This window comes from Heterocephalus glaber, unplaced genomic scaffold (genome assembly GCF_053883595.1).
Source record: "Heterocephalus glaber isolate CG9 unplaced genomic scaffold, H.glaber_assembly_v1.0 deba00001586, whole genome shotgun sequence".
NCBI lineage: Eukaryota > Metazoa > Chordata > Mammalia > Rodentia > Bathyergidae > Heterocephalus > Heterocephalus glaber.
This window is the reverse complement of record NW_028258364.1, coordinates 8,851,528-8,879,412: the sequence shown is the minus strand read 5'-3', so window position 1 is coordinate 8,879,412 and position 27,885 is coordinate 8,851,528. Positions and strand designations below refer to the sequence as shown.

The 27,885-nt window shown below is 36.9% G+C and overlaps 1 protein-coding gene across 7 annotated transcripts in view; it reads right to left on the bottom strand.

Annotated features, from left to right (window-relative positions):
- Intu (inturned planar cell polarity protein) overlaps positions 1–27,885 on the bottom strand; it is an 89,517-nt gene that overhangs the window by 40,826 nt on the left and 20,806 nt on the right. For all 7 annotated transcript variants that reach the window (XR_002386240.2, XM_021236470.2, XM_004854954.3 and 4 more), the window contains exons 3-4: positions 19,805–19,890; positions 951–1,154 (exon numbers count right to left, since the gene is read on the bottom strand). Coding sequence is in view for 6 of the 7 variants with exons in the window: in XM_021236470.2 (XP_021092129.1) it covers positions 951–1,154; positions 19,805–19,890 (290 nt within the window). In the remaining variant the exon portion in view is untranslated. The remainder of the gene's footprint in view (positions 1–950; positions 1,155–19,804; positions 19,891–27,885) is intronic.

The window sequence follows — 27,885 nt, the reverse complement described above, 5'->3', positions numbered from 1 at the left end:
CACTTATGATGAAAAGTAATGTAGTATGATAGAAAGGGCACACAAATTGGGAAGCAAAACTCCTCTGTTTAAATAGAAATTCTGTCAGTTATTAGCTATGGGAACTTGAGCATGCTATTTACCTTTGCTAGGATTATTTCCTTATTTGGAAATATAAATAATATATAGTAGTATGCCAAGCATAAATAGGTGTTCAATAAATATTGAGAAATGAGTGAATAAAAAAGAACATGTGATATGTAAAAACTATTTAGAACATATGAAAGAAAGTTAGTACTAGACCTTCCCCCATCTTTCATTAAAAGGTAGCAGTAAGGGATTGATTGCAAAGGTCACAAGGAAACTTTTTCGGGGTGATGAAAATGTTTAACATCATGACTGTGATGCTGCTTATACCACTGTGTATATTTGTCAAAACTCATCAAATTATACATTTAAAATTGTTTATTATATATAAATAACACTTCAAAATAAAGCTAACCAAAAAAAAAAAAAAAGCAACAGATCTAAGCTGCTAAACTAAAAGATATTGTATCAATATCTTTTCCTATTTATTTCCTTTTCCTTCTGGTTCAAATAACTAAATAGTTCATTTACTTTTATTTTAAGAATGTTTGTAACATGAACTATTCATACCCAGAATAAAATATAAAAATATACAATTTTAAACATAGCTAATTTAGGCTGGGCGACACACGCCTGTAATCCCAGCACTTGAGAGGCTGAGGCAGAAAGATTGCTGCAAGTTTGAGGCCAGCCTGGGCTATATAGTGAGTTCAGGATCAGCCTGAATACATAACGAGACCTTTTCTAAAAGAACAAAAAACAAAGCAAAAAAAAAAAAAATAACTAATTCATTTTTGTTTCTTCCTGAAATAAAAAATGCTTATTGTGTACCGGAAGGAATATAAAAAGTAATTTTTCCTTTGCACTTTGGAGAAGACACTCACCTCTTCCTTTGATGTTTCTGAGTCGAGCTGTAGTGTGAGATACATGATGATATGAGGAGCATTAAGGATATTCTGCTGGGTGCCTTCAGCCTCTTCTTCCCATAGAAGTTTGACTAAATCATTTGTGTTCAACTGTGCCTTTTTCTTTCTTGGTTGGGTTGTTTCCTTTTTCACAGCATATGCATTTTCAAATGTCAGTTTCACCTTTAAAAATTATAATATGTTGATTTTTCAAAGAGCAAAATCAGCTGCATTTTTCACAAAGGATCCATGCTTGCTCATGCATTCAGGTGCATATATGTTGGATAAATCATCCTAGAGAGCAAGGTTCCTGATAGCAGGAATATAAATGTGTTCTATTTATATTTGTATCTCCAGCTGCTTGAATAGTATCTTATGAACATTATTACAAATATTTTTTGAGTAAGAATGTATAACACTGTTACGGCTTGTTTCTAGATATCCCCCAAAGCCTCATTCGCTCATAGGTGGGACTTTTTGGGAGGTGGCTGGATCTAGGGCGTGTGATATTGGGATTAAGTATGTGTGGTACTCAATCAGTCCACCCTTCAGCATAGTTCTGGGGGTAGATAATGGGAAAGCCCAGCGTGGATCTGGGTGGCACCACCCAAAAGACTTTTGGCCTGGATGAGATAAAAGAGAAAGGGAGGTTTGCTTCACTGCTCTGGCCTGCCCTGCCATGAGCTCTTTCTCCTCTGCCATGCCCCTCAGCCATACTGCCCTGCCTTGGAGCCAGGTGACTATGGACTGTGACTGTGAACTAAAATAAGCCTTTCCTCCTTTAACTTGTAGGTGTCAGGTATCTTGTCCCAGCAACAAGAAAAGTAACTATGACAGATTTTGGTACCAGAGAAGTGGGGTTGTTGCTGTGATACTACCTGACCATGTGGTTCAGGATCCTTTGGAATTGGCCTGTGGGAAGTTTGGAAAGGTTTGGAGATGCTGGCTGAAGAAGCAGCCCTGGAATGCTGTAACGTGAACTTGATGGGAGATTCTGGTCAGAGCCCAGAAGGCCAGAATGCTGAGAAATGTAACTAGTAAAGACCAGGTTCAGGGGGTTTCAATTAGGAAAAAGGACTGCATCGATGGTTGGACTCCAGACAATGTGTGTTATGTTTTGGCAGGAAATTTGTCTTCATTTTGCTCTTGTCCAGAGACATTGCAGGAGACTGAGATTAAGGGCGATGGACTAATTAATTTTGTGGAAGAAATTTCAAGGCAGTCTAATGTTGAAGTGGTGGCATGGCTATTGTTGGGGGCCTTTTGCCAGCTCTACCATGGTAATCAAGAGCAAACATTCTAGTAGAATGATTTAAGAAGTTTTGACCCTTACCAGAAAGGAAGCTCAGGTAAAGTTATGGCCTACAAAGATGAAGCAGAGAAGAACCTGGTTGCTGAAAAGGAACAAAACAATAGAAAAGATAGCCTAAAGGCATCACAAGAGCCAGCGGGACTTCTACCCTTTGCAGCCTCAAAATTGCAAGGGTGAAAAACTGCCTTGAGAAGAAATCCCCAGGGCACTACATTCCAGAATGGCAGCAACCTACAAAATTTGTTCCTCAGAGCTTGGTTCATAGCACTCAGCAATTCAAGCACTTGACCCCTATAGCCAAGAGAGAAGGAAGTCTGGCTATTGCTCCAGCTGGTAGCAAACCTAGGCATCATCCATGTGGTGCTGGTTTTAGGTGCATGCAGAATGCAAGAGTTGTGGAGTCAGGAAGGCTTCCACCCAAATTTCAGAAGACCTGAGAGGCCAGGCAGTGTGCCCTGAGAGGGTAGTGTGTGAAGCTATGAGTGTGAAGCTAAAGGTGCTGTGGAGATCCTAGAAGGTTGGAGAAGCCAGGAATGTGGATTATCTGAGAATAGCTGCAAGGAGTGAGCAGAGCCAGCCCAAGAGCGAAGGCATGGGAGCTACAACCATCGGCAGTGACGTGGGGTTGGAGATACCTGAGCCCTTCAGAGTTCACATCTTGCCAGACTGTCCTGGATGCTGGACATGGAACTACAAGATTTAACGTTTGCCTTGCTGGATTTTTATCTTGCTTGTGTCCCATTCCTTTCTATCCCCCTATTTGTACCTTTTGGAATGGTTATGCTTATCTTGTGTCATTGTATGTTGGAAAATTTCAATTTTCTTTTCATTTGTACAGGGATTCATAGTTAAATTTGCCTTAAATCTCAGAGGAGACTTTGGACTTGGACTTTTCAGCAAGGCTGAAACTCTTAGAAATTTGGCAACTCTTTGAGATGGATTAAATGACTTTTGCATAAAGGGATGTACATGAGCCTTTTAGGGGCCAGGGCCAGTATGTTATGGCTTGTATCTAGATGTCCTCTCACAGCTTCATGCACTCATAGGTGCAGTTTTTGGAGCTGGCTGGATCTAGAGTGTGTGATACTGGGGTTTAAGGGCGTATGGTACTCAATCAGTCAACGGATTGGTTTAACATAGTTCTGGGTGTGGACAGTGGGAAGTCCCACCCTGAGCCCAGGTGGCACTAGTGCAGATAGCTAAATTAGTTAGAAATTATTATAAGGTAGTTAGACAAAGCTGGGCCCTCAACATAGAAAAACAATTGAGGCACATTCGCTGGTTAGCATGATAAAAAGAAAAGAGGTACTACTTTCCCTAGAGATGAATAGCATTGATTGATATTCTAAACAGACATTAATCTCCCTAGCCCATTTCCTTTCCAGAAATTCCTAGTATGTGACTTGTTTTCCCAATTTGATCCCCATATAATCAATATTACTTGAGTGACTGTACTTGTAATCTTATTGGTTGGTCATGGTGTTGTCCCACCTCACACCCACCTTGTAATTTTCCAGTGGGTCTTATAGTTTTGTCCCACCTTGAACTCCCCTAACCTCATGGCTTTGCTCAAGAAAACACCTTTGAATAGCTGAGTGGGTGGGCAAACCACTTTTGAGTCCCCCTTTTGTCTCTCTTAGACAGAAACTGTCATTCTCTCAATTTTTTCCTACTTTTAACCTCTGTTGTTCCTAGAATTCATTCTTTGATTTTAGAGAGCGCGAACTTGCATTTTGGATATCTAGCAGGTTTGGGAGTTGCATCTATTCCCCCTATATCAACATCATTCAAAAGGCTCGTACCCTGGATAGGATGCCTGCCTTGCCATGAACTGTTTCTCCCCCTGCGAGACCCCCTCTCGTGCTGCCTTGCATTGGAGCCAGCTAACTATGGATTGAAACCTCTATAAACTGTGAGCTAAAATAAACCTTTCCATATTTAACTTGTAGGTGTTGGGTATTTTGTCCCAGCAACAAGAAAAGTAACTAAGACAAATGCTCTGTACAAAAATTCATTTATTTAAACTTAATCATCAGCTACACAAGTAAGAAATCCTATGATAAAACAAAAATTAATATGATATGATACATTATGACTATTGAGAGCTCTGACCCATCTGAGGATGATAAAAGGGATTTAGGATTAAGATCAACCCCACACAACCAAAGTTAGATCTCCTTTCAAATAAGGTAAAACTTCAAACATTCTTTTCTCAGACCTTCTTTGTGGTCCTTCAAAACAAAAGCCGAGAACAGTAAAAACAAGCAAACAAACCAACCTATCAACCTGCTACAGCTTGGACTATGGCCTTAAAATTATTTGTCAATTTTATCAAGATAGTTTTAATTTCAAGGCCTGATGTCAAGATTGGTAAGAATCCAGAATGTGACCATTTTCCAGGTGTTGAAAGGTAGCTTCCACTTCTCAATTACCTTTCCTGGAAAAAGAGATATCCATATAGGCACCAGTGACTAAAATTCATTTCAAAGAAGCATTATTGTATACCTTGACTAAAAGAAATTTTCACTAAATATAGTTAATTTTTTGGTACCGGGGATCGAACTCCAGACCTTACACTTTCAAGGCAGGCGCCGGAACCACTGAGCTAAATCCCTGGCCAAAATATAGTTAATTTTGTGTAATGAGGAAATCACATAAGTTATAAGTACAAAGTATTCATAATGTTTAAAATCTTAGAACCCAGATGAGTAACACGGGTATTCTAATGGTAATAATCTATGTATTAAGGTCTAATGACTTTTAAAATAAGATTAAATTTAAAAGTAAAATAAATAAATTCATTGAGTAAAATAAATAATCCTTATAAAATCGTCAATAAAAAGATGCTCAAAAAAGTAGGAAAAATGAATGCTATAAGAAAATACTGGGCTATTGGTTGATAAAGATCAGCTTCAGTCGGGGATTTACCTCAGTGGTTCTGCCGCCTGCCTCGCAAGTGCAAGGTACCAAGTTCGATCCCCAGTACAAAAAAAACCAAAAACAAAAACAACTTCATAAAAAAAAATCTTACTCAATATTTAAGAGCAGATAAAAATGTTTGAATGTAGGAAGGTACATTTAGGGGGAAAATATTTAAAAACAGACATCAAGACAGTAATAATACTTACTTTTAGTAATTTATTACAAGAGGTATGATTTTCAAGGCCAATATTAGATAATAAATACTAATATATCAATCAATTTTTACAAATAGCTTTATAAATTTTCATTAAAATGTTAAGCTTATTTTTAATTCAGCTGTTAACTATATTAAAAAAATCTCATCTGCCCATCTGTCATTAGTACCATACTGTAAAATAAATGTCTTGATGAATAAAACCTTCCATAACAAAAAACTACATATTCCTTTGTTGGCAAGAGTTACTGTTTATGATTGTATTCAGTTTTGCTTATCTGTAGCTGATGGTGCATTTCAGGGGCATTAATTACCTCTGTCTACCTAAAATGAATTAAGTTAAATACAGGTCTTTCCTAAGTCTTAAGCTTTACTGTATAAACAAGTTGCTCTGGTTTGGATCGGGAATGTGGAAAAGGCTTGGTTCCTAGCAGGGTGCAATAGGGCAGTGGTGGAAATGTTAAGAGGTGGGGCCTCATGGGAGGTCTACCCATCACTGTTGGCTGCACTCAAAGGGGACTGTGGGACTCAGGCCCCTTCCTCTTTCAAATTCCCTCTGATACAGATTAGAAAGCTGAAACTCAAGAATTTGGAAACTTGTTCGGGGAGAGATTTTACTTTTTATGCACGCATGGGGGAGTATTACTGGGGATTAAACCCTGGGCCTTTGCACTGAGGTTGATTTTTTAGTCTGAGACAGGGTCTCACTAAGTAGCTAAGTTGCCCAAGCTAGGCTCAAACAGTTAATCCTCCTGGCTCTGCCTCTCAAAAGTACTGGGATTGAAGGTATGTAGCACCATGCCTGGTCAGTATAAGGCTTGTGTTTTTTTTGGTATCAGGGATCAAATGCCAGTCCTTGCACTTGAGGGACAGGTGGTAAAAATATTGAGTTAAATCCACGGCACAGTATGAAGTTTTTTGTTTCTGTTTTTTTAGTAGTAGTAGCTTTTATTTTTATTTTTTAAATTTTATTTTATTGGTACATTTTAGGTATACAATGTAATGACATTCATCATTGGAAATCTGCACCTTGACATAATCTCTCTTCTTTCTTATTTTTTCCCCCTTCTCCTGCCCTCCCTTCAACCCCTCCATCCTTCCCAATTTACAAAGACTTTGTTTCAATTTTTTCATTTTCTTGTATTAATTCCATTCCCTTCTTTCCTTTCCCCTACCCTTCCATTTGGCCCTTTTCTTCCTATTTCACATTATCTATTATAACTTTTAATTTTTATTTACACTTTCAGTTTCTCACACTAGAGAAACTATTCGGTATTTACACATGTGTGTCCTATTTATTTCACTTGAGAGTGTCGCCTCAATGTGCATCCATTTAGATATGTCTCTAATTTTTCAGTTTTCGTGGCTGAGTAGTACTCCATGTAATAAAACACATTTTCTTTATCCAGTCTCCAGTTGATGGGCATTTGGGCTGTTTCCAAGTTTTAGCTACTACAAACTGTGCTGCTATGAACATGAGTGCACACGTATATCACTGTGGTATGATCCTTTTAATTCTTTGGGGAAGATCCCCAGCAGTGGAATAGCAGGGTCAAATGGGACTTCCAGTCCTAGTTCTTTGGGGTATCTCCATACTGATTTCCACAGCAGTTGCACAAGTCTGCACTCCCACCAACAATGGAGAAGGGTTCCTTTCTCCCCACACCTCCACCAGCATTTGTTATTGGTTGATTTCTCGATAGCAGCCATTCTCTCTGGGGTGAGGTGGAATTTCAATGTTGTTTTCATCTGTATTTCTCGAATGACCAGTGATGTTGAACATTTTTTCATATATTTATTTGCTGCTTTTAATTCTTTGCCTAAGAAATGTCTGTTCATTTCAGATGCCCATTTTTGAAGTGGGTCTTTGAATTTGGGGGATCTGATTTTTCGGAGTTCTTTATATATTCTATAAAGTAGTCCTTTGTCTAAGGTACAGCTGCTAAAATTTTTTCCCCACATTGTAGGTTATCTCTTAGCTGTATTGGTGGTTTCTCTTGCAGTGCAGAAGCTTTTTAATAAGATGAGATCCAAGTTGTTGATGCTTTGTGCTGTTTCCCACACTGAGGTTTTGTTCATAAAGTCTTTTTTTATGCCAATGTCTTCAAGAGTTTTACCAAACATCTTCCAGCAAGTTCAGTGTTTCTGTCTTAATATTTAGATCTTTAATCCACTTCAATCTTAGTTTAGTGCATGGTGATAGGTATGGGTCTAGTTTTAATATTTGGCAGGTTGAAATCCAGTTTTTCCAGCACCATTTATTAAACAGGCTATCTCTCCTCCAGTGAGGGTGGTTGGCTCCTTTGTCAAAGATGAGGTGACTGAGTATGTCTGGAGCTGTTTCTGCATCTTCTAATCTATTCCACTGATCCTATGGTCTGTTTCTTTGCCAGTACCATGCTGTTTTTATCACAGTACCTTTGTAGTATAGTTTCAAGTTGGGGATTGTGATACCCCCAGCCATCTCTCTGTTGCCCACCACTGCTTTTGCTATTCTAGGTCTCTTCTGTTTCCAAATGAATTTTTGGATTGTTTTCTCTAGTTCTGTGAAGTATATTGTTGGAATTTCAATTGGCATTGCATTATATCTATATAGTAGTTTTGGAAATATGGCCATTTTCACTGTATTGGTTCTTCCTACCCAGGAACAGGGATGGCTTTCCATTTTCTTATATCCTCCTCAACCTCCTTTTTCAAAGTGCTGTAGTTTTCAGTGTAGAGGTCTTTTGCTTCCTTTGTTAGATTGATTCCTAGATACTTCATTTTTTTGGATGCTATTATAAAAGGAATTGTTTCCCTAATTTCTCTCTCAATAAGTCTGTTATTTGTGTATAAGAAGGCCATTATTTTTTGACTGTTGACCTTGTATCGAGCTACTCTACTGAATCTGTCAATTAGGTCTAGAAGTCTTTTGGCCAAGTTTTTGGGTCTTCTATGTAAAGTATCATATCATCAGCAAATAATGACAGTTTAACTTCTTCCTTTCCTATCTTTATTCCTTTTATTTCTTTCTCTTTTCTAATTGCTGTGGCTAATGTTTCCAAAACTATATTGAACAGGAGTGGTGATAGTGGACATCCTTGTCTTGTTCCTGATTTTAGTTGAAGGATTTCAGTTTTTGACCATTTAGTATGATATGTTTTTCATAGATGGTTTTTATCAGATTGAGGTAGAGCGTCTATTGCAAGTTTTTGTAGGGTTTTTATCATAAATGCATTTTAGATTTTGTTGAATGCTTTTTCCCCATCTATTGAGATGATCATATGGTTTTTGTCCTTGGCTCTATTCATACAGTATATACACTTATTGATTTGCATTTGTTGAACTATCCCTTCATCCCTGGGATGAATCCCATTTGGTCAGGGTGTATGATCTTCTTGATGATCTTCTGCATTTTATTTGCCAGTATCTTCTTTCTTTCTTTTTTTTTTTTTTTTTTTGGTACCAGGGATCGAACTTGGGTCCTTGTGCTTGCACAACAGGCAGTAAAACCACTGAGCTAAATCCTCGGTCCTTGCCAGTATCTTATTAAGGATTTTTCCTTCTGTGTTCATTAGTGAGACTGGCCTATAGTTCTCTTTTTTGGTTGGGTCTTTCTCTGCTTTGGGAATCAAGGTGATGCTTGCTTCCAGGAATGAATTTGGGAGTATTGCTTCCCTTTTAATTTTACTGACGAGTTTAAACAATAGTGACAGTAGTTCCTCTCTAAATGTCTTGTAGAATTCAGTGGTGAAGCCATCAGGACCAGGCTTTTCGTATTTGATAAGTGTTTCATTACATTTTCAGTTTCATTGATTGATACTGGGTTGTTTAGAATATTTAGGTCTTCTTCACTCAACTTTGGTAATTCATACTTATCTAGGAATCTGTCCATTTTTTCTGTGTTTTCCATCTTACTGGCATACAGGTTCTAGAAGTAGGTATTGATGATCCTCTGGATTTCTGCTGGGTCTGTTGTAATTTCACCTGTTTCATTTCTAATTGCATAGATTTGGGCCTTTTCTTTCCTTTTCCTGTTTGGCTAAGGGATTGTCAATTTTGTTTATTCTTTCAAAGAGCCAACTCTTGGCTTCATTGATTTTTTTGTATCATTCTTAGTCTCCGCTGCATTGATTTCTTCTCTGATCTTTATAATTTCCTCCCTTGTATGAGCTTTGGGTTTGTCCTACTCTTTTTCTAGAAGGTTGAGGTTCAGCATCAGGTTAATTGGTCTCGCTCTGTTTTCCTACTATGAGTATTCACTGCTATGAATTTCCCTCATAAGACTGCTTTCATTGTGTACAATAGATTCCAATATGTTGTATTGTCATTGTCATTTATTTGTAGGAACTGTCTGACTTCTTAATTTCCTCTGTGACCCATTGGTTATTTAGAAGTGTGTTGTTCAATTTCTATGTGTTTCTGATATTCTTGTGGATTCTTTTGCTATGGATCTCCAATTTCATCACAATATGTTCTGACAATATACAGGGGATAACTTCAATTCCTTTGTACTCACTTAAATATGTTCTATGAGGAGTATGTGATCTATTTTGCAGAACAACTCATGTGCAGGTGAAAAGAATGTGTATTCTAGGGTTGGGGATTTAGCTCAGTGGTGCCACCACCTGCCCCACAAGCACAAGGACCTGAGTTTGATCCCTAGTACTGAGAAAGAAAAAAAAAAAGAAGGTGTATTCTGATTTTGTGGGGTGCAACACTCTGTAGACATGCTAAACTCATTTGTTCAAGAGTCTGATTCAGTTCTAGTATTTCGTTATTTTTTGTCTAGTTGATCTATCTACTTGTGACAGTGGGGTATTGAGGTTCCCCACTACTATTGTATTAGTGCATATATGACTTTTCATGTCTGTTAGTATTTGTTTTATATAGTTGGGTGTACTAGTGTTTGGTGCATATATATTTATGATTGTCATCTCTTCCTCTTGGATTGTTCCCTTTACTAGGATGTAGTGTCCTTTGTCTCTCTTAATCAGTGTTGGTGTGAAATCCACTTGATTTGCAAAGAGGATAGGTACTCCTGCTTTTTTTCAAGTTGCTGTTGCATGGAGTATTGTTTTCCACCCTTTACCTTTCAGTCTCTGAGTTTCTTTTTGAATGAAGTGTGTTTCTTTTGTGTGTGTGTGTGTGTGTGTGTGTCTGTAATAGCTTTCTATTATCAGCCATAGTAATAGTCTAAAGATTAGAATCAAGTTGTGATTTAAGCATTTATACCTTAACATAGTTAGCATACACATCTTACTGTGTCCGGTGTTTTAGTAAGCCGGACAGAGGTGTTGGGTGAGGAATTACACATGGTGGTCTTCTCTTACTTAAAGTGTTAATTTCAGGAAATTCACTCTCACTGAAGGTTTTCATAGCAATCCATAACTTCATGTGGCAAATATCTGGACGTAGATGCATTTCATTGATCATGTACTGCTTTCTTACAAGGCATCCAGTTTCCTCTTTTCCCTTCCCCTTCCTAACAATGCTGCTGAGGCTTGAGCATCACCAACGAGTGACTGCACCACATGTGGTTTGAGAAGAAGCACCTCAGACCCCCCGCAGCGGCCATGATTGGCAGGAGCACTGTTGCCCACTTTCCCCAGAAAGCAATATCCACGCCAATCGTTCATGTTCAACATAAGTTACTGGGATATAAACTGTGGTCAAAAAGAAGATACTATCTCTGGAAATAAACCTGTTTATACAATACATGCTTTCATTTTTTAAAGGATGTAGTGAAGAGAAAATCGTTCTTGCTACAGTAACACAAGAGGGCATAGTTCAAGGATGGTAAGATCTGGTTGTGTCCATACAGCTATTAATTATCCTTGTTTCTTCTCGTGTTAGAAATTTAATCACCTTAATAAAGTCAAAAAGTTTATTTCTAAAGTGCAGTTCAATAATTTCACAATCCTTTAGGAAAAGTATCACTAATCCTCTAAAGAATGAAGAAAATTCAGTTTAACTACATTTTGCTTAGATATTCATTGAATATTTCACATAATATTAGAAAAAGTAATTTTTACACAAGGACTCAAAACACCCATATTATAGTTCAAAGTCTTTAAACATGTGTAATACACCGCAATATAACACAATCTTTGTGGGAGGGTCGAGAGAGATCAGTGGCTCAGTTTCCTTAGTAAATTATGTGAGCTAGTCTTTTTAATTTACAGTTCCTATTGTCATCTAGTATCTACAATTTTAACTCAGGGCTCAGGTATATGGTCTTGCCATTCAAAGAGGAAGCATCTCTGACAGTTAATAGCAATGCTTCTGTTTTAACATATTATATATTACAAGGAAAAACCAAAAGCATAAATGTTATGTGAAATGCATGTACCTAGTGAGAAAAATCTAAAAGGTCTATGCATCATATTTAATTACTTTCTGATATTTTCATGTTTTAAAATACAGTACTTGCATATTTCTCTTTCTTACATTCATACTTGCTTGGCAATTTCATGTCTGTACAAATCTTACAACTATTCTTTAATAAATATAAAAGAAAAATCCTTATGAAATTTGGACAAATATATTACCACTCACTATAACCCACTAAGAGTCTTAGTTTAACTTATTACATAGACCTTTATAGAACCAAATCTGTTACTGTACAGCAGCACATCAGTGCCCTCTGACGGTACCCACTAATATATAAATTCAGCAAAGAAAACTTTTATTATAATATATATGTCAATTTTATAAGGTATAAAAATAGACAACAAATTAGGAGAAATTCAATATTTGCTTACAAACATTCATTACTTAGTAAGTTATAAAAATTTAGTGTTCCTTCAGATAAGCCCTTCAATGAATTTTCACGATTTTCCCTGATGATCAGTTTAAAGGCACTAAGTCTTTAAGTGTATGCAAAAGTGTTCACACATAGTGAAAAAAGCCAAACACAACGCTACGCAGCACAACTATAAATAGCGAAGATATTTTAAAGGAGGGGTACATAATTGCAAGTTTAGTATTAGAAATGTATGCTGGGTCTTTAAATGCCATCTGTGTATGCTATATAGATCCATATTTTAACTATGGAAAAATGGCAAATCACTTACTTCCTGCAGAAAAGTAAGTGCAGGAACATAAGAATTTAATGAATGGTCCAGCCATTTTCTAAGTCTGCAAATTGAATTTTTTCCCAATATGTTCAATATAGATTTAGCACTGCAATTAAGGGCACTATTAAAAGTTGATTCTGTGTATTCAAGGAGAAGAAATTAAATGGAGGAAGTCCATTTGATTGCAGATGCTGGACAAAACTGGCAGTAGGCTCTTCCATTCATGTTATGCTTTATGAAATTGTCCATCTAAGTCCACCTGCTGGTGGAGGCCCAGATGTGGCAATTTGTTTTTCTAGTTTTTCCTTTTTCTTCCACAGATCAAACATCTAAAATCCCCCAAGATGCAGCCTCCTTCTGTCTTCTCTCTGCAGCCTCTGCAAGTTTTGCTCTTTTCTCTCCCGGGCTCGGCGACCCCGGCACAGGCTCCATGGGGCACAGGAAGCACAGCCCCATCCCAGCGGCGCACCACGCGTGGGATGCTATGCACAGGGACACCGCGCAGCCCCGCCCTGAAGTGTGTTTCTTGTATGCAGCATATTGTTGGATTTTGCTTCTTGAACCATTCTTCCAGTCTATTTCTTGTGATTGGTGAGTTGAGACCATTAACATTGATGGTTATAACTGATACGTACTGACTTATCGTTGTCATGACATTTTCTTTTTGTTACATTTTCCCCCTTTGCATTTAATTTCTTGTCATAGCTGATGGATTCATTCTGCTTGGCTTCCTGGGGTTGTGATCCTCATTGTCTTTTCCTAGGATACTGTCTAAATTTTTTGGAGCGCTGGTTTGGTATTCATGAAGTTCCTATGGTGCTCTTTGTCATGAAAGTATCTTATTTCTCCATCAATTTTGAAAGATAGTTTTGAAGGATACATCAATCTGGGTTGGAGGCTGTTTTCATTTAGGGCTTGGAATAGGCCACTCCAAGCTCTTCTTGCCTTGAGGGTTTGTGTTGAGAAGTCTGCTGTGATTCTGATGGGCTTTCCTTTGTGTGTGATTTGTTTCTTTTCTCTCACTCCTTATAGAATTTTGTTCTTCTGTTGGGTTTCTGGAATCTTAACAACTATATGCCTATGTGTAGATTTTTTTTTTTTATCAAGGCTAGTTGGAGTCCTATGTGCCTCAGTTTTCTGTATGTCAAGTTCTTTTCCCCTGCTTGGGAAGTTTTCTGCCATCACTTCTGTGAACAGTTTTTTTATGTCACCTGCACTCTCTCCTGTTTCTTCATTGACTCCAATCAGTGTTACGTTATTCTTTGCATCGTCTAGCAGCTGCTGGATTGATTTCTTCTGGTCCCTTACTATTTTAAAGAAATTTTTCTTTTCCTGGTCACTAATTGCAATCTTATCTTCTATATCTGAAATTCTATCCTCACACTGGCTCATTCTGCTGCACAGACTTTCAATGGAGTTTTTAATCTCCTGGAAATCTGTTTGCATCTGTTTCATCGAATATTGGGATTCCATCATGTTCCTCAGCTCCTCTCTAGATTTATTAATCATGTCTTGCACTACGGGCACAATCTCTGCTGTTATCTGAGAAATTATTTCTGATTTCATTTTTTCCAGATCCTCTCTTATTGCCAGTTCAGGGAGTCTAGGTGGTTAAGTATCAGTATTTCATCTTGTTTCCCTTTGGGGTTGCTGTAGGTGATCTGAATGTCTGGTTTTGAGGCTTGTTTACATGTCTTCTCATTTCAATGCGGGGGGGGTCATTTGATGCTGGCACCCCTACAGCTCACCTCCTCTGTGCTGGGAGCAGTGGTACATTGGCCTGGAAGCCTCCTCCTCTGTCCTGGGAGTGGTGGCATGTCCACCCCAAAGCCTGCTCCTCTGTACTAGAAGCGATGGCACCTTGACCAGGAAGCCTCCTCATCTGTGCTGGGAGCGGTGGCATGTTGATCTAGAAGCCTCCTCCTCTGTGCTCCAATATGAGGTGTTAAATGGAGGTAGAGCCTCCTTTTCCTCAGTGACCTTTCTTCCTCATTACACTATCTTACAAAGCATCTTCTGTTGGATGACAAGAGGCTTTCCAAGCACTTCTACACTGAGTATGTATTTAAGATGTTAGTGGTAGGTATTTCCAAATTTAAATGTTAAAAGATCTCTTGCATCTTTATAAACAGCATTCTTTTTTCTTAAATTGCCTAAATCTCAATTTCACAAATGCCACAGATATAAACCAGGTAAGACAACTTTGTCTGGGAGAAGTTCACCTCAACTAGTTCTAACCCAGCAAGAACAAAAAGACACAGGAACTAAGATCCTCAGAGGTTGCCTTTGGGGTCAGTCTGAGTTCCAGTTCTTTGAATTATTAGTTCTGCAATCTTGGGTAAATCAACAAATCTCTCTTAGATTCTCTGTCTTCATGTATAAAAAAGATACAGTAATAATTGCTATCTTACAGGTTTGTTATGGTTTGGATCTTAAATGTCAGCAAATTGTTACAAAGCAGTAGGGCCGTTGCTATTACTATATCTGACAACATAGTTTAGAAGCTTTTGGGAATTAGTTTTCCAGAGGAGTTTAGAAAAGTTTATAGAGAAGTAGGCTAGTGACAGTCTAGAATTTGTAAGTACAGCTTAATGGGCAATTCTGGTAAGGACTCAGAAGACTAGAATGCTGATGGAAACGTGGACAACGAAAGCCAGACTCATTAGGTTTCAGATGGAAATAAGAACTCTATTAGGAACTGGACTAAAGGTCATGCACTTTACACTGTAGCAAAGAATCAGAATGCATTTTGTTCATGTCTTGAGACTTTGTGGGAGGCTGAGTTTAAAAGAGAAAAACTAATTAATCTCGCAGTGGAAATATCACAGCAGCACAACATTCAGGCTGTGGCATGAGTATTACTGGCTGCTTTTGGCCAGATTTGCTGTGAGAATCAGGAGCGAAAAACAGAAAAAAGATTTGAAAATGTTGGCATTTGACAAGAGAATGAGTGATTTCAAAGTTGTGCCCAAAAAGGTGGGTGTGGTGGCACACACCTGTAATCCTAGCACTTGGAAGGCTAGACAGGAGGATCACTGGTGAAAGGTCAGCCTGAAGTACAAAGCAAGACCACCTCAAAAAACAAAACAAAACAAAAGTTGTGCCTAAGGAGGGTATGGAGATTAATGCCATTAAAAAGAAAGGAAGTGCTTTGCACTTGGCCAAAATGAAAGATGCCTTGAAGGCATCTTAGGAACTGGTAAGTCACACTACTCCCAGAACAGCTCAAGGGTTGTAAAAGTGTACTCCTTTCAAAAACTTTCCTTTGAGAACAGAGTCTTGGAGTACCCTGCCTATACAAGGCTGTCTAGGAAATTCTGATATATGTGTGTGTGTATGTTCCATGTTCAGCTAGCAAGGGACTCAGAGACCACTACAGCTGTGGTTGGAGTAGGTGCACGTAGATTTTCCACAGGGCAGTGTGTGGAGGGTTGAACTCTCTGCAAGCAGCCCCTCACAGGGTGATACAGTAAAGCTCTGAAAGTTAAGCTTAAGTTGCAATGGACACCCCAGAAAATTAGAGATGCAGAAGCATGGAACATTTGTTGAGCAAAGCTGCAGGCAGTGAGCAGTGCCAGATTGGGAGTGGCCACATGGGACAGAGCTGACCAAGCAGGGGCTCATACCATTGTGTGCTCCAGATGCCATAAATGGAGCTGCAGGATTTAATGTTTGCTGGATTTCAGTCTTACTTTGGTTTGATCCCTTATTATTTTCCTATTCTTCCCTTTTGGGCTGGGAATGTTTACCTCATGACATTGTATCATGGAAGTACATAACTTGTTCTTTTGATTTTTTTTTTTACAAGGGCTTATAACTGAGTTTTGAGTTTGTCTTGAGTCTCAGAGGAGACTGTGGACTCTGAATTTTGAGCAATGCTGGAACTCTTAATACTTTGAGAACTCTTGGAGGTAGGCTAAATACATTTTGTGCTGTGCAATGGATATAAGCCTTCGGGGTCCAAGAGTAAAATGTTGTGGTTTGAATCTTAAATGTCCTCCAAAAGCCCATATGCTAAAGCTTTGTCATCAGTACATGGCATTATTGAAAGTGGTAGAAACTTTAGGAGATGGGGCCTAGTTGGAGGAAGGAGGTCACTGGAGGTAAGACCTTGAAGGGGATTTTAGGATCCCAGTGTCTTCTTGTGTCTCTATTTGCTTCAGGGGCACCATGAAGCAAGCAACTTTGCTCCACCACACAATTCCTACCATGATATTCTGCCACTCAACAGGACCCAAAACAACAGAGCCAACTGACCATGGACTAACAGCTCTGAAAATCATAAGCCAAAATAAATCTTTCTTCCTTATAAACTGATTTTCTCAGGTATTTTGGCACAGCAACAGAAAACTGAAAAGAAAATGATATAAACAATGAAACACAAACATACTGGCTGGTACACAAGAGCCCTAATTTCCCTCCTAATCCTACTTCTGTCTCCATGGACTCCTAGTTTAAACTTCAGAGAAATTGCTGCTAGGAAAAAGCTTACAGATTACTTCCCATTTTAACACTAACACAGTGTGAAAAATGTGGTCTACTAATTAAATATGGTTTCTAGGGCCGGGGATTTAGCTCAGTGGTTTTGCCGCCTGCTGCGCAAGCACAAGGACCTGAGTTTGATCTCTGGTACCAAAAAATATATATATATATACATATATATATATATGTATATATATACACACACACACACATATATATATATATATGGTATCTAGTTAAATAAAATAATTTAAATTCTCTTACAATTCTCAAGATACATTGTCCTAAATGCAAGAGCATGCTTTTGAGAAAGACATAGCTACAACACCAATCCTGCTAGTAAAACAAATGCATACATGTTTTCCCTCAGAAGAATACTAGATTGCAATACTCCAAAATATTAATAATAGTAGATATCTTTAGTAGTAGGGCTTCTAAGAGACTTTGTCCCTTACTTTTTTGTATTCTCCAAAATTTCTATAATGAACTTATACTAATTTCATAAGAAAATAATAAAAATATTTAAATAATACTTATGATAAGATTATATTATACAGTCGTAGTTAGTAAAATTCCTTTGAAAATAGATTAGAAAAGCAATGCCACGTTGGAGGATAACATAGTCTCTCCATATGATAAATCTAACCCAGTCAATTTTTTTTCCATTTTCAAAACAAACTTGTTTTTTTTTCTTCATGTTTGGCATCAGACCTAACTGGACTGGCAATTAAGAGCTATACTGTATAAAAACATGTATTTTTATGGTCAAAATGACACATAATGCAGCAAGATGCTCATGCCATAAGAAATGAACTGGACAAACACAGATATATGACTCCTATTGCATTTTCAATGAGCACACATTAATTGCAGGTGGAATTGGTGCAAAAGAACTCAAATTGTTTCCTTCTCTTTTTTTCTGTCAAGCGTGCATGATTTAATTTGTAATTGTTAATTAAATATAAGTATAATACAACTATGTCATCAACATAAGTGTGATTAAGCTCCCACAATATTGGCAATCTATCTGCAACCAACATTGGCAAGAAAGGGGGAGCCCTCACTGAGGGCTGATAGGCAATCACTTTACTTGAGGGAAGTTGGTTCAGTTGTTAAAATGGTCCAGTTCTTCATTACTGATTGGTAAGTAGCTGCTGCCTGGCATTGTTAATGCACAATAGGATCCCTAGTGATTAAAGGGGATAACAGTACACCCTACTCTAGCACAATGAGTAACTGATGTCCACTTGATTGTTAATATCTCAGATACAACCCTGTCTCCACCTACATCTCCCTATCTATTCCTAGGCATTGCTGGTCACTGGTTGTCATAATTATTCCAGCACTTTCATTTTACATTTCTAAAGATAGCTAAATTTATAACGTCAGAGTCAATCTGTCTGTCTGTCTCTCTCTTTTTTTTTTTTGGTACCAGAAATTGAACTCAGGGACTCATATTTGCCAGGCAGACGCTGTACCGCTGAGCTACATTCCCAGCCCCTTCTCTCTCTCTCTGCCCAAATGTACATGTGTATGTTTCAGAGAAGTGAGCATAAGGGTAATCTTACTTCTTATGAAACAAGGAATTTTACCATGGGTCTTATTTCAGAATCTAAATCAGATAAAGGTAAGATTCTATCTGTCAGGGATTTTGTTCTTCAATCTGATCAATCCCCAAATTACTTCATCCTTTTACTGCCTGATGGATCCTCTAACTCATTTAAAGGATATCATCTTTCCTACCTCTCAAGTAAAAGAAAAAGCTAATTCCTGATATTAATAAGAAAAAGAATCCTTTAAAAAAGGTATAGTGCTTTCAAAATACATTTAATAGCTTAAAATGTTATCTGTTACACAAAATGTCTATATTTAAAGTATCAGAGTGACTTATTATAAAAAAAATTCATTTTTATGTACAAGGAATGAAAAGTAATTCATTACACAGCTAAACAAAAGTTCAGGACATGTACCTAGATTACGGAAAATGCAAGAAAATGTATAACTCATGTATTAGTCAGTTTTTCAGTGGTGGGACCAAATACCTCATACAGTTTAAAGGAGGAAGGCTTTATTTTTGCTCACAGTTTCAGATGATTCAGTCCATGGTTGGCTGGCTCCAAGGCAGGAACATCATGGCAGAAGATCATGGAGGGGCAAAGGTGCTTAGTTTATGGTGGCCGGGAAATAAAGCAGGAGACTTGCAATAGAGAGGAAGGGGCCAAGGACTAGATACAGACTCTAAGATCACACCTCCATGACCCAACCAGATACCCCATAAATGTGTTTTACTACTCCCCCATGCAGTATCCAAGCCAATAAGTTAACAAGCTTACCTGTCACAATAAATTAAAACTACACTTTTTTAAAAGTACAGCAATAGTGATTACAATAAGTCAGAAAATAAATTCCATGACTATTTAAAATGATTCTTTTTTTTTTTTTGGAACCAGGGATCAATTTGGGACCTTGCACTTAACAAGGCGGGCAGTGGAACCACTGAGCTAAATCCCCGGCCCTAAAATGATTCTTCTAGGAACTAGATTGTCATCGGCACATATGACAGATATATGTTTGGTAGTTATATGTTTTGGTAATTATGTGTTTTCATTATTGTTGTTATTGCTGTTTTCTTAGAATGAGTTTTATTTGTAGACAATTTTCTCTCTTTTTAGAACAATGCCGCAAAGCTAAAAACATTAGAAAGAGCTAAAAGTTTTTAAATATCCCGGTATAAATGTAATGCACCTGTTATACTTGACGGTTTATAGAATCTTAAAAGAAAATAGTACAAGATATACTTATTTTATGTAACTTATTATAGAATATGGAAGAAGACTATTCATACCTGCATAGGTCCAGGAATGCAAGACAAAACTCTTTCTATGTTTTCAGAGGTGACATCAACATCATTTACGGCAACAAGTACATCACCTAAAAACAAAATAATGATAAAAGATAGTGGTGTGGCTGTCCAAAAACCAGAGAGATCTGGAACTGAGACATTAAAAAGTATTCATGCTGAGTTCCTCAAAACACAATGGTAAATGTGTACAGATATTCAGGAACTTGTCCAAGGTTATACAGCATATTGGTGACAGGGCTAATCTCCCAACTCTACTCTTCTCAGTCTATAATACTGCCCAATATTGCAATATGACTAAATACAACCTAGAGATGAATATTCCCATTCTTTTTTTTTTTTTTGCTATCAGGGATTGAACTCGGGTCCTTGTGCTTGGAAAGCAGGCAGCGGAACCACTGAGCTAAATCCCCGGCCCAATATTCCCATTCTTAATGTAAATAGAACACTTATGTAAATCTAAAGAACAAATGGAAAATTTTTAGAATAAATCAAATATTGCACTTAACCAAATTGAATCTAACCACTTACAGCAAAAAAATTTCAGCTGAGATTTTAATTAAAACCATGTGGTATAACATAACTCAATATGCTGTGGTATTCACTGCTATTACTGATTTGTGACTACACACAGTTCTTTGCTTCAAAGGTTCTAACCATATTGAAATACACAGCATATTTCAGTAAAAATTTCCATTTTCATGGCATTTCTTTAAATCTTTGTTTATCAGACTTAGTAATAAAATACAATCCCTGTTAAAAGAAAAATTTACTTTCAGAACCTAATTAAAAGTAATATCAAAATATCAGAAAGCTGTGTTAATAGAACTATAGATGTTATTTTTTCATCATTCTAAAATATATCATTAGAAAATCAAATAATTCACATGCATCCATTCATTCAACAAATATTTATCAAGCATCTACTCGTAGTTAGGCACTGTTTAAGCACCAAAGACAGAAAACAGACAAAATCTCTACCCTCATGAAGTTTAATGTTCTTAGGGGAAGATGAGTAATAAACACATTATGTAGGTAAAACAGTGTGACAGATAATTCTCCATGGGTCTCTCAAGTTTCTGTTCATCTTGCAAGCCATAACACTGAGTCTTTGATCTGGTCAATTTTTTCAAGGGTATTTGTACAGCAAACAGCCTTAGATGACAGAGATAGTATCTCCCTCCAGAGCAAAGGTAAAGTTAAGTTACTATACAGTATAATAAGAACAATGTCTTGCTCAATATCCTATTATTCATCATTGTTCTTTATGAAAGATTGCTGTTCCCCTACATTCAAAATTCCTTTCCTTTAATGCAAACCACTACTAGGCTTCATCTGCTCCTCTTTAGTGTTGGGGAACAGATGAAAATACTGATACTTTAGGTACTGCTGTTCCTCCCCTGCTTCCTTTGCATCCTTGATAGGGTAAGCAGAGTTAGCAGGAGGAGTTTCGTAAGCCCTCCTGTGAAAGCTTACAAAGGCTATAGATGCTCAAAGAATTCTACCTATCGGAGAATTCCAAGTGGGCAGTGAGTCACTATGATGGTCAATTACTGCAGTACTTTGAGTAGCCTAAGAATTTTTCTTAAAAATAACAACTTGTAGACTAAAATAAACTTCCAACTTCAGTTCTATGTGGAAAAATAGAAGCAACAAGCTTCTAATTCCTCTTAAGAAATTAAATGAGTACTATGTCAAATTGCTTATAGCTGTTGTGATTTTATAAAGAAAAGAAATGACGGGCATAGTATAGGAGTACTGATGCAAAACAAAACCACTTTTGGACCGTTCTTACGTGTCTTGTTATCTACAAGTTACATTATCCTCACGGCAATTAGGTAGTGACACCATTTTAAATTTGTTAAACTAAACTCCACTGGATAATGTCCCAGATGACTTCTTCCTCTAAACTTTAATAAATATATTTTGGCTGTTGAGGGTTTTAAGGAATATTACCTGAAAATATCATGTCTAACAAAAGAAAGAATCATGTATCATAACAAAAATATAGGAAAATGAATTCAAAAGAAAACTTTAAAAATTTTTAGAAGACAGTACTTTTCTATAAAAGAAGTGTTATAACCATTTCTTAGTCTCTCAGATATTTGTTTTCCTCTAGGCTTCCTGAATATATCCACGAAGTGACTGAAACAAGCTTGCTGGACATCACATCACCGCAATGGGTACCTGTACTCCAGGAAAGCTCTTTCTCAATACATATGTGGGAGTCATTAGTAAGCTCTGTCCCATTTCAACAGCTAAACAGGAATAAACTCAATGAAGTGTTAAATAAGAAATGGTCTGGGGTTGATAGGTAAAAATAGGAAGAAAATGTTATCAAAAGATATATTCAAGAATAAAATATAGTGCCAAGTGTGGCGGTACACACCTATAATCCTAGCACTTGGGAAGCTGAGGCAGGAGGACTGCTGAGAATTTAAAGCCAGTCTGAACTACATAGTGAGTTCAAGACCAGCCCAAACTACACACCGACACCATGTCTCAAAAAACTAAACTAAAACAAAATAAAATTTTTAACAGAATCAAATAAAATTTAAAGACTTGAGATCAGTTTATCACAATGCTTAAATTCTTCAAAGTAAAGTTAATTGAGAAAATCCATCAATTTCTCAGCATGTGCTCAATATTAAACAACAGGAGAGAATTTAGACCCTCCCAACCAACCATTATGTAAGTCCTTGCATCATGGTAACACACATTGTATCTATCATTCAGAACATTTAAGAAGACTATCACATTTCCTGAGTATCACATTCCCTGATGACAGTGGATTAAAAAAAAAAAAAAAACAGTGCAAGATTTTTATTTCTCATTCAATTAGAAAATAGTATTACAGAAACGTTGGGAAAATTATTGCTGGCTCTAACCCTATAGCTAGATGATTATTTTTGCAAATTAGATTTAGTCTTTACTATGTTTATCCAAATAAGGTGTAAAGGATTTTTATTATTCTCAACCTCTCAAATAGTAAGAATATTTATATTGGTATACAGTTCACAGAATTACAATTTTAAATAAAATAAAATAAAATTTAAAAAGGGCTGGGGATGTAGCCTAGTGCAAAGGCCCAGGTTCAATACCCTGTACTACAAAATATATTCATACATATCTACACACACAAATGTGGCTGTGTTCCATTCAAATTTTATTTATGGATGCTGTTGAATTCTATGTACTTTTCCTATGTCATAAATTGTTATTTTAATTTTTGTTAACCAAACTATAAAAACAGATGGTGGGCCTGGTTTGACTGGCTAGTTGAGATTTGTGGATCTGTTTTAGATTATACTGTATCTTAGGACAAATTTCTCAAGAACAGATTGAATGGGCTAAATGGTACATCGTTGCAGATTTATAATTATTTTACAATTACATTTTGAAAAGATTATTTTTATTTTCTTGCTTCAAAGAAAAATAAAACTTTTGGTGTTTTCCACTACCTACTGAAGTAAGCAAAATGGGAAGTAAGAGAAACATTGAGTAGAAACCCCACCTTTAAAAGCAGGATGTACCATGTATAGGTGCAAATTCCTTATGATAAGTGTTAGCATTATGTATGCCTAAAATGTACCAATAAATGTTTTGCTATAATAAAAAAAAAGAATGGTTTCTAAAATATACCAAAAAAAGTGAGTTCCAGCTTTAAAAATCACTGACCATCTGTCAAAAAGTAAAACATACAAATGCACATCACTCCGATTGGTAACAGTGTACACCCAGTTTTGTAAATGGAATCATCTGAAATACAGTACTGAGACAAGGTGAGTTTTCTGATACCAATCAAAAACCAGATATGCCCCACCATATATGCAGTCATCCAAAAGCTGAGATCTTGAGAAATTTTATCTTCCACAAATGCAGAGATACAAAAAGGACATCTATTTACTGAGAAAGTTTCCATGTTCTTATGTAGACACACACTGCTTACACAAAGATAACATAGTAACAGTGCACTTCCACAGAGTTAAATCTGCAAAAAAATGCATAAAATAAATTTTAAAATCTCCAAAAGGCTTTTTATAGTTTATATTTCCAGTACTGGAAATAATGCCAAAGTATAAATAGCAAAATAAAGTAGCAGAATTGTAAAAAACAATCACAGAAAGTGTTAGCAATTTGAAATACTGGGAAAAAACTAAGAAAAAAAAATCACCAAAACATAAAATAGCTAAAGGGAAAATCTGACATACAACAAAATGTATTACAGGGATATATTTTGGGCAAATGCATGGAGGCTGCCCGTAAGACTGATTTGCCTGGTTATCACTCTATTTTGAAGTCTTTTACTGTGGTGAAGAGCTGCACTTTTTCTTTCAGGGCATAGCTTCAGCTGGAGCTTGCATTCATTTTCTTCGTGGCCCTGCTCCTTTGAAATTCTATGATTCGATACCTACTGACATGAGCACTCCCTATTAAATTCTCCCATCTTCTGTCCCATGCTCTATGTTCTCTTGAGTATTTGGAAATCCACTCCACATGCACTTGCGTACAGACCACAGGTCTGGTAGACACAATACTGATGATCAAACAGCAACATCAATGCATGAATATCTTCTTATCCTACCATGAACATAATTATTTTCAAACTACTCAGTAATGTTGCTGGCTTCCTCAAGTAAATGCAGCTTTAATTCATTACAAGCTCCTAGAATTTAATCAGCTGGAAGGAATACCAACGCAGACAAATAGTTTAGTTTGCCACATTTCACGGCCAATCCTTTCCTCCAAATTTTGCTTTTTATTTCTCTTGTGTAGCCACCTCTCCCCACCATGGAAGTATGGTTTTGTGGATTTCAGCATTTAGGATTTCAATATTTGAAATTTTAAATTCCTGGGACCAGGATTTTTGAGATTTTAGACTTAAGGGATTCTGACTTTTCAGAATTTCAACATTTGGGAATATGGTGTTTGGGATCACGTCTTTCAGGATTATGAGCAGCACCATGGGTAGCAGTATTTCACGGTTTTAATTTGTATTTCTCTGATGAATAAAAAAGTTGAAAACCCTTTTATGTGTTCTTTTATGTGTTTGTCACTTGGATATCCTCTTTTGTGAAGTACCTGTTTGGGTTTCTTGTTCATTATTTAACTGTGTTGTCTGTATTTTTACTTTTATTTGCAGTTTCTTTTCTAAAAGCTCCTTGTCAGTTATAGGTAGTGCCTTTTGATTCTTACAGAACTATCTATTTCTGATGAACCTAAGTTCTTAATTTTAATGTACAATTAATCAACATTACATTTTGTAATTAGTGCTATCTAATAAATCTTTATCAAGTCTTAAAGATATTCTCCCATATCATCTTCTAGAAATTTGATTCTTTTATCTTTCATATTTAGATATACACTCTAATAAAAATTGACTTTTATATATGGCATGAAATAAGGGTCAAATCTCTTCTTTTTTTTGCATGGATACTTTTTTGAGACTCTCCAGTTTAGATATATTGGTCCCTTACCCTTAAGTTTTCTTTTGTGAGGATGAGTCATAGATACTATACATGTATGTATTTGCTTGGAGGAAAATGTTGATATGGTGCTTGGTACATAGTAGGCATTCAATGTTTGTTGAATGAATGAATGACATTTATTTGGATCATTATTTGACATTTATAAGTGATCCCATATTACAACATTTAGATAAAATGATGGACCTCTTTTGGTCTTTTGTTCATGTTTGGTATGTTAACAAAGGTCAAAGAAAATTAGAATCCTTAAAAGATAAGCAGTAGAAAGCTTTATTCTAGTAGAAACTCTATACTTCCCTATGGTCCATTCTCTTTCCTCCACACTAGGCTTAAGAAAAAAAGGGTAAGAAGAATTTTACAGCTTTGTCTATAACCCAGTTCAAATATGTATTCAGAGCAGAAGCCCCAGCCAAGAAAAAAGAGGATGCATTAGCTGACATTTCTAAAATTAGAAACTAAAATCAGTTTGCTGCTCAGCAAACTACTGGGCAGGATCTCATTAAGTAGGAATCCTGGCCTACTACAGAACTAAAAGAACAAACCCTAGAGATAGTTTAGTTCAGTCCCACCACTTTAGAAGAATGAATTGTGATGACCTAATGAATGCAAGTATGCTCCTGTCCATTATCCACTGCTAAATAAACCATCCCAAAGGTGAGCCAGTCCCAGAACCCAGAAGGAAGCTCCCCCACCTCCATCCCAAGCTCCTAGGGCACAGAAGCTGAGCCGGTCCCAGAACCTGGAAGGAAGCTCCTCGGCCGCCATCACAAGCTCCTAGGGCAGGGAAGCTGAGCTGGTCCCAGCACCCAGAAGGAAGCTTCCCTGCCACCATCCCAAGCTCCTAGGGCAGAGAAGGTGGGCCGTGCAGGTGCCAGAAGCACCCCCCACCCCGTGGAAATGAGAAGACTCGTAAAAAAGCGTCAAAAACAGACTTCTGGTTCACCTACAGCAACCCCAAAGGGAAACGAGATGGAACAATCTGATACTCAACCACCTGGACTCTCTGAACTGGCAACAAAAGAGGATATGGAAAAAATGAAATCAGAAATAATTACTCAGATAACAGCAAAGGTTTTGCTCATGGTGCAAGACATGATTAATAAATCTAGAGAGAACAAAGATAAAAATATAGAGGAGCTGAGGTACATGATGGAATCCCAACGTAGGAAACAAATAGAATCCATAAAACAGATACAAACAGATTTCCAAGAGATTAAAAACTCCATCGAAAGTCTGCGCAGCAGAATGAACCAATGTGAGGATAAAATTTCACATATAGAAGATAAGATTGCAATTAGTGAGGAGGAAAAGAAAAATTGCTTTAAAACTGTAAGGGAACATGAGAAATCAATCCAGCAGCTGCTAGATGATGCAAAGAAGAATAACATAAGACTGACTGGAGTCAATGAAGAGGACAGAGTGCAGATGACATAAAAAAACTGTTCACAGAAGTGATGGCAGAAAACTTCCCAAGGAGGGGAAAAGAACTTCACATACAGATAAGTGAGGCATATAGGACTCCAGCTAGCTTTGATCAAAAAACATCTACACATAGGCATATAATAGTTAGAATTCCAGAAATCCAACAGAAGATAAAATTCTACAAGCAGTGAGAGAAAAGAAACAAATCACATACAAAGGAAAGCCCATCAGAATCACAGCAGACTTCTCCATGCAAACCCTCAAGGCAAGAAGAGCTTGGAGTGATGTATTTCAAGCCCTAAAAGAAAACAGCCTCCAACCCAGATTGATGTACCCTGGAAAACTATCTTTCAAAATTGATGGAGAAATAAGATACTTTCATGACAAAGAGCACCTCAGGAACTTCATGAATACCAAACCGGCACTCCAAAAAATTTTAGACAATACCCTAGGAAAAGACAATGAGGATCACAACATCAGGAAACCCAGCAGAATGAATCCATTGGGAGTGACATATTAAATGCAAAGGGGGAGAATCCAACAAAAAGAAAAAGTCATGACAAGGCTTTTAAAACTTTTAACTTCATCTCCCTAATGAGTGTATAATTCAATCTTATTATTGTACTCATTAGTATTTTTCTGATTCTAGAGTTGCACACCACTCCTTGTGCTATACTGGCTATTTATCATCTTCTTATGTCTACATTTTAATTGGGTTGTCTATTAATGAGCTCTAAGCATTCTTTATATATTCTGGTCATAGGTTATATGCATTGTAAATATGGTCTGGTTTAAGGACTACTTTTCATTTTAATGATGTCATTTAAAGTTCTAAATTTTGATGGAATCTCATTTATCAATTTTTTTCTTTTATACATCATGTCTTTTGTATACTAGGTAGTTCTTGCCTACCCTGAATTCACAAACATTTTCCCTTATAATTTCTTCTTAAAGTTTTATACTTTTAGGCTTTCTTATTTAGGTTCATAGATCACTTCAAGTTATTTTCATGTATGGAAAAAAAGGGTTGAGGTTAATTTTTTATATATGGATACCAGGTGTTCTAGTGCCGTCTGCTGAAAACACTATCTCTTCCTTGGCTCTTGAATTGAGTTTATAGTCTATAAAATGCTAATGTTAAATAATCTTTCAAAACTC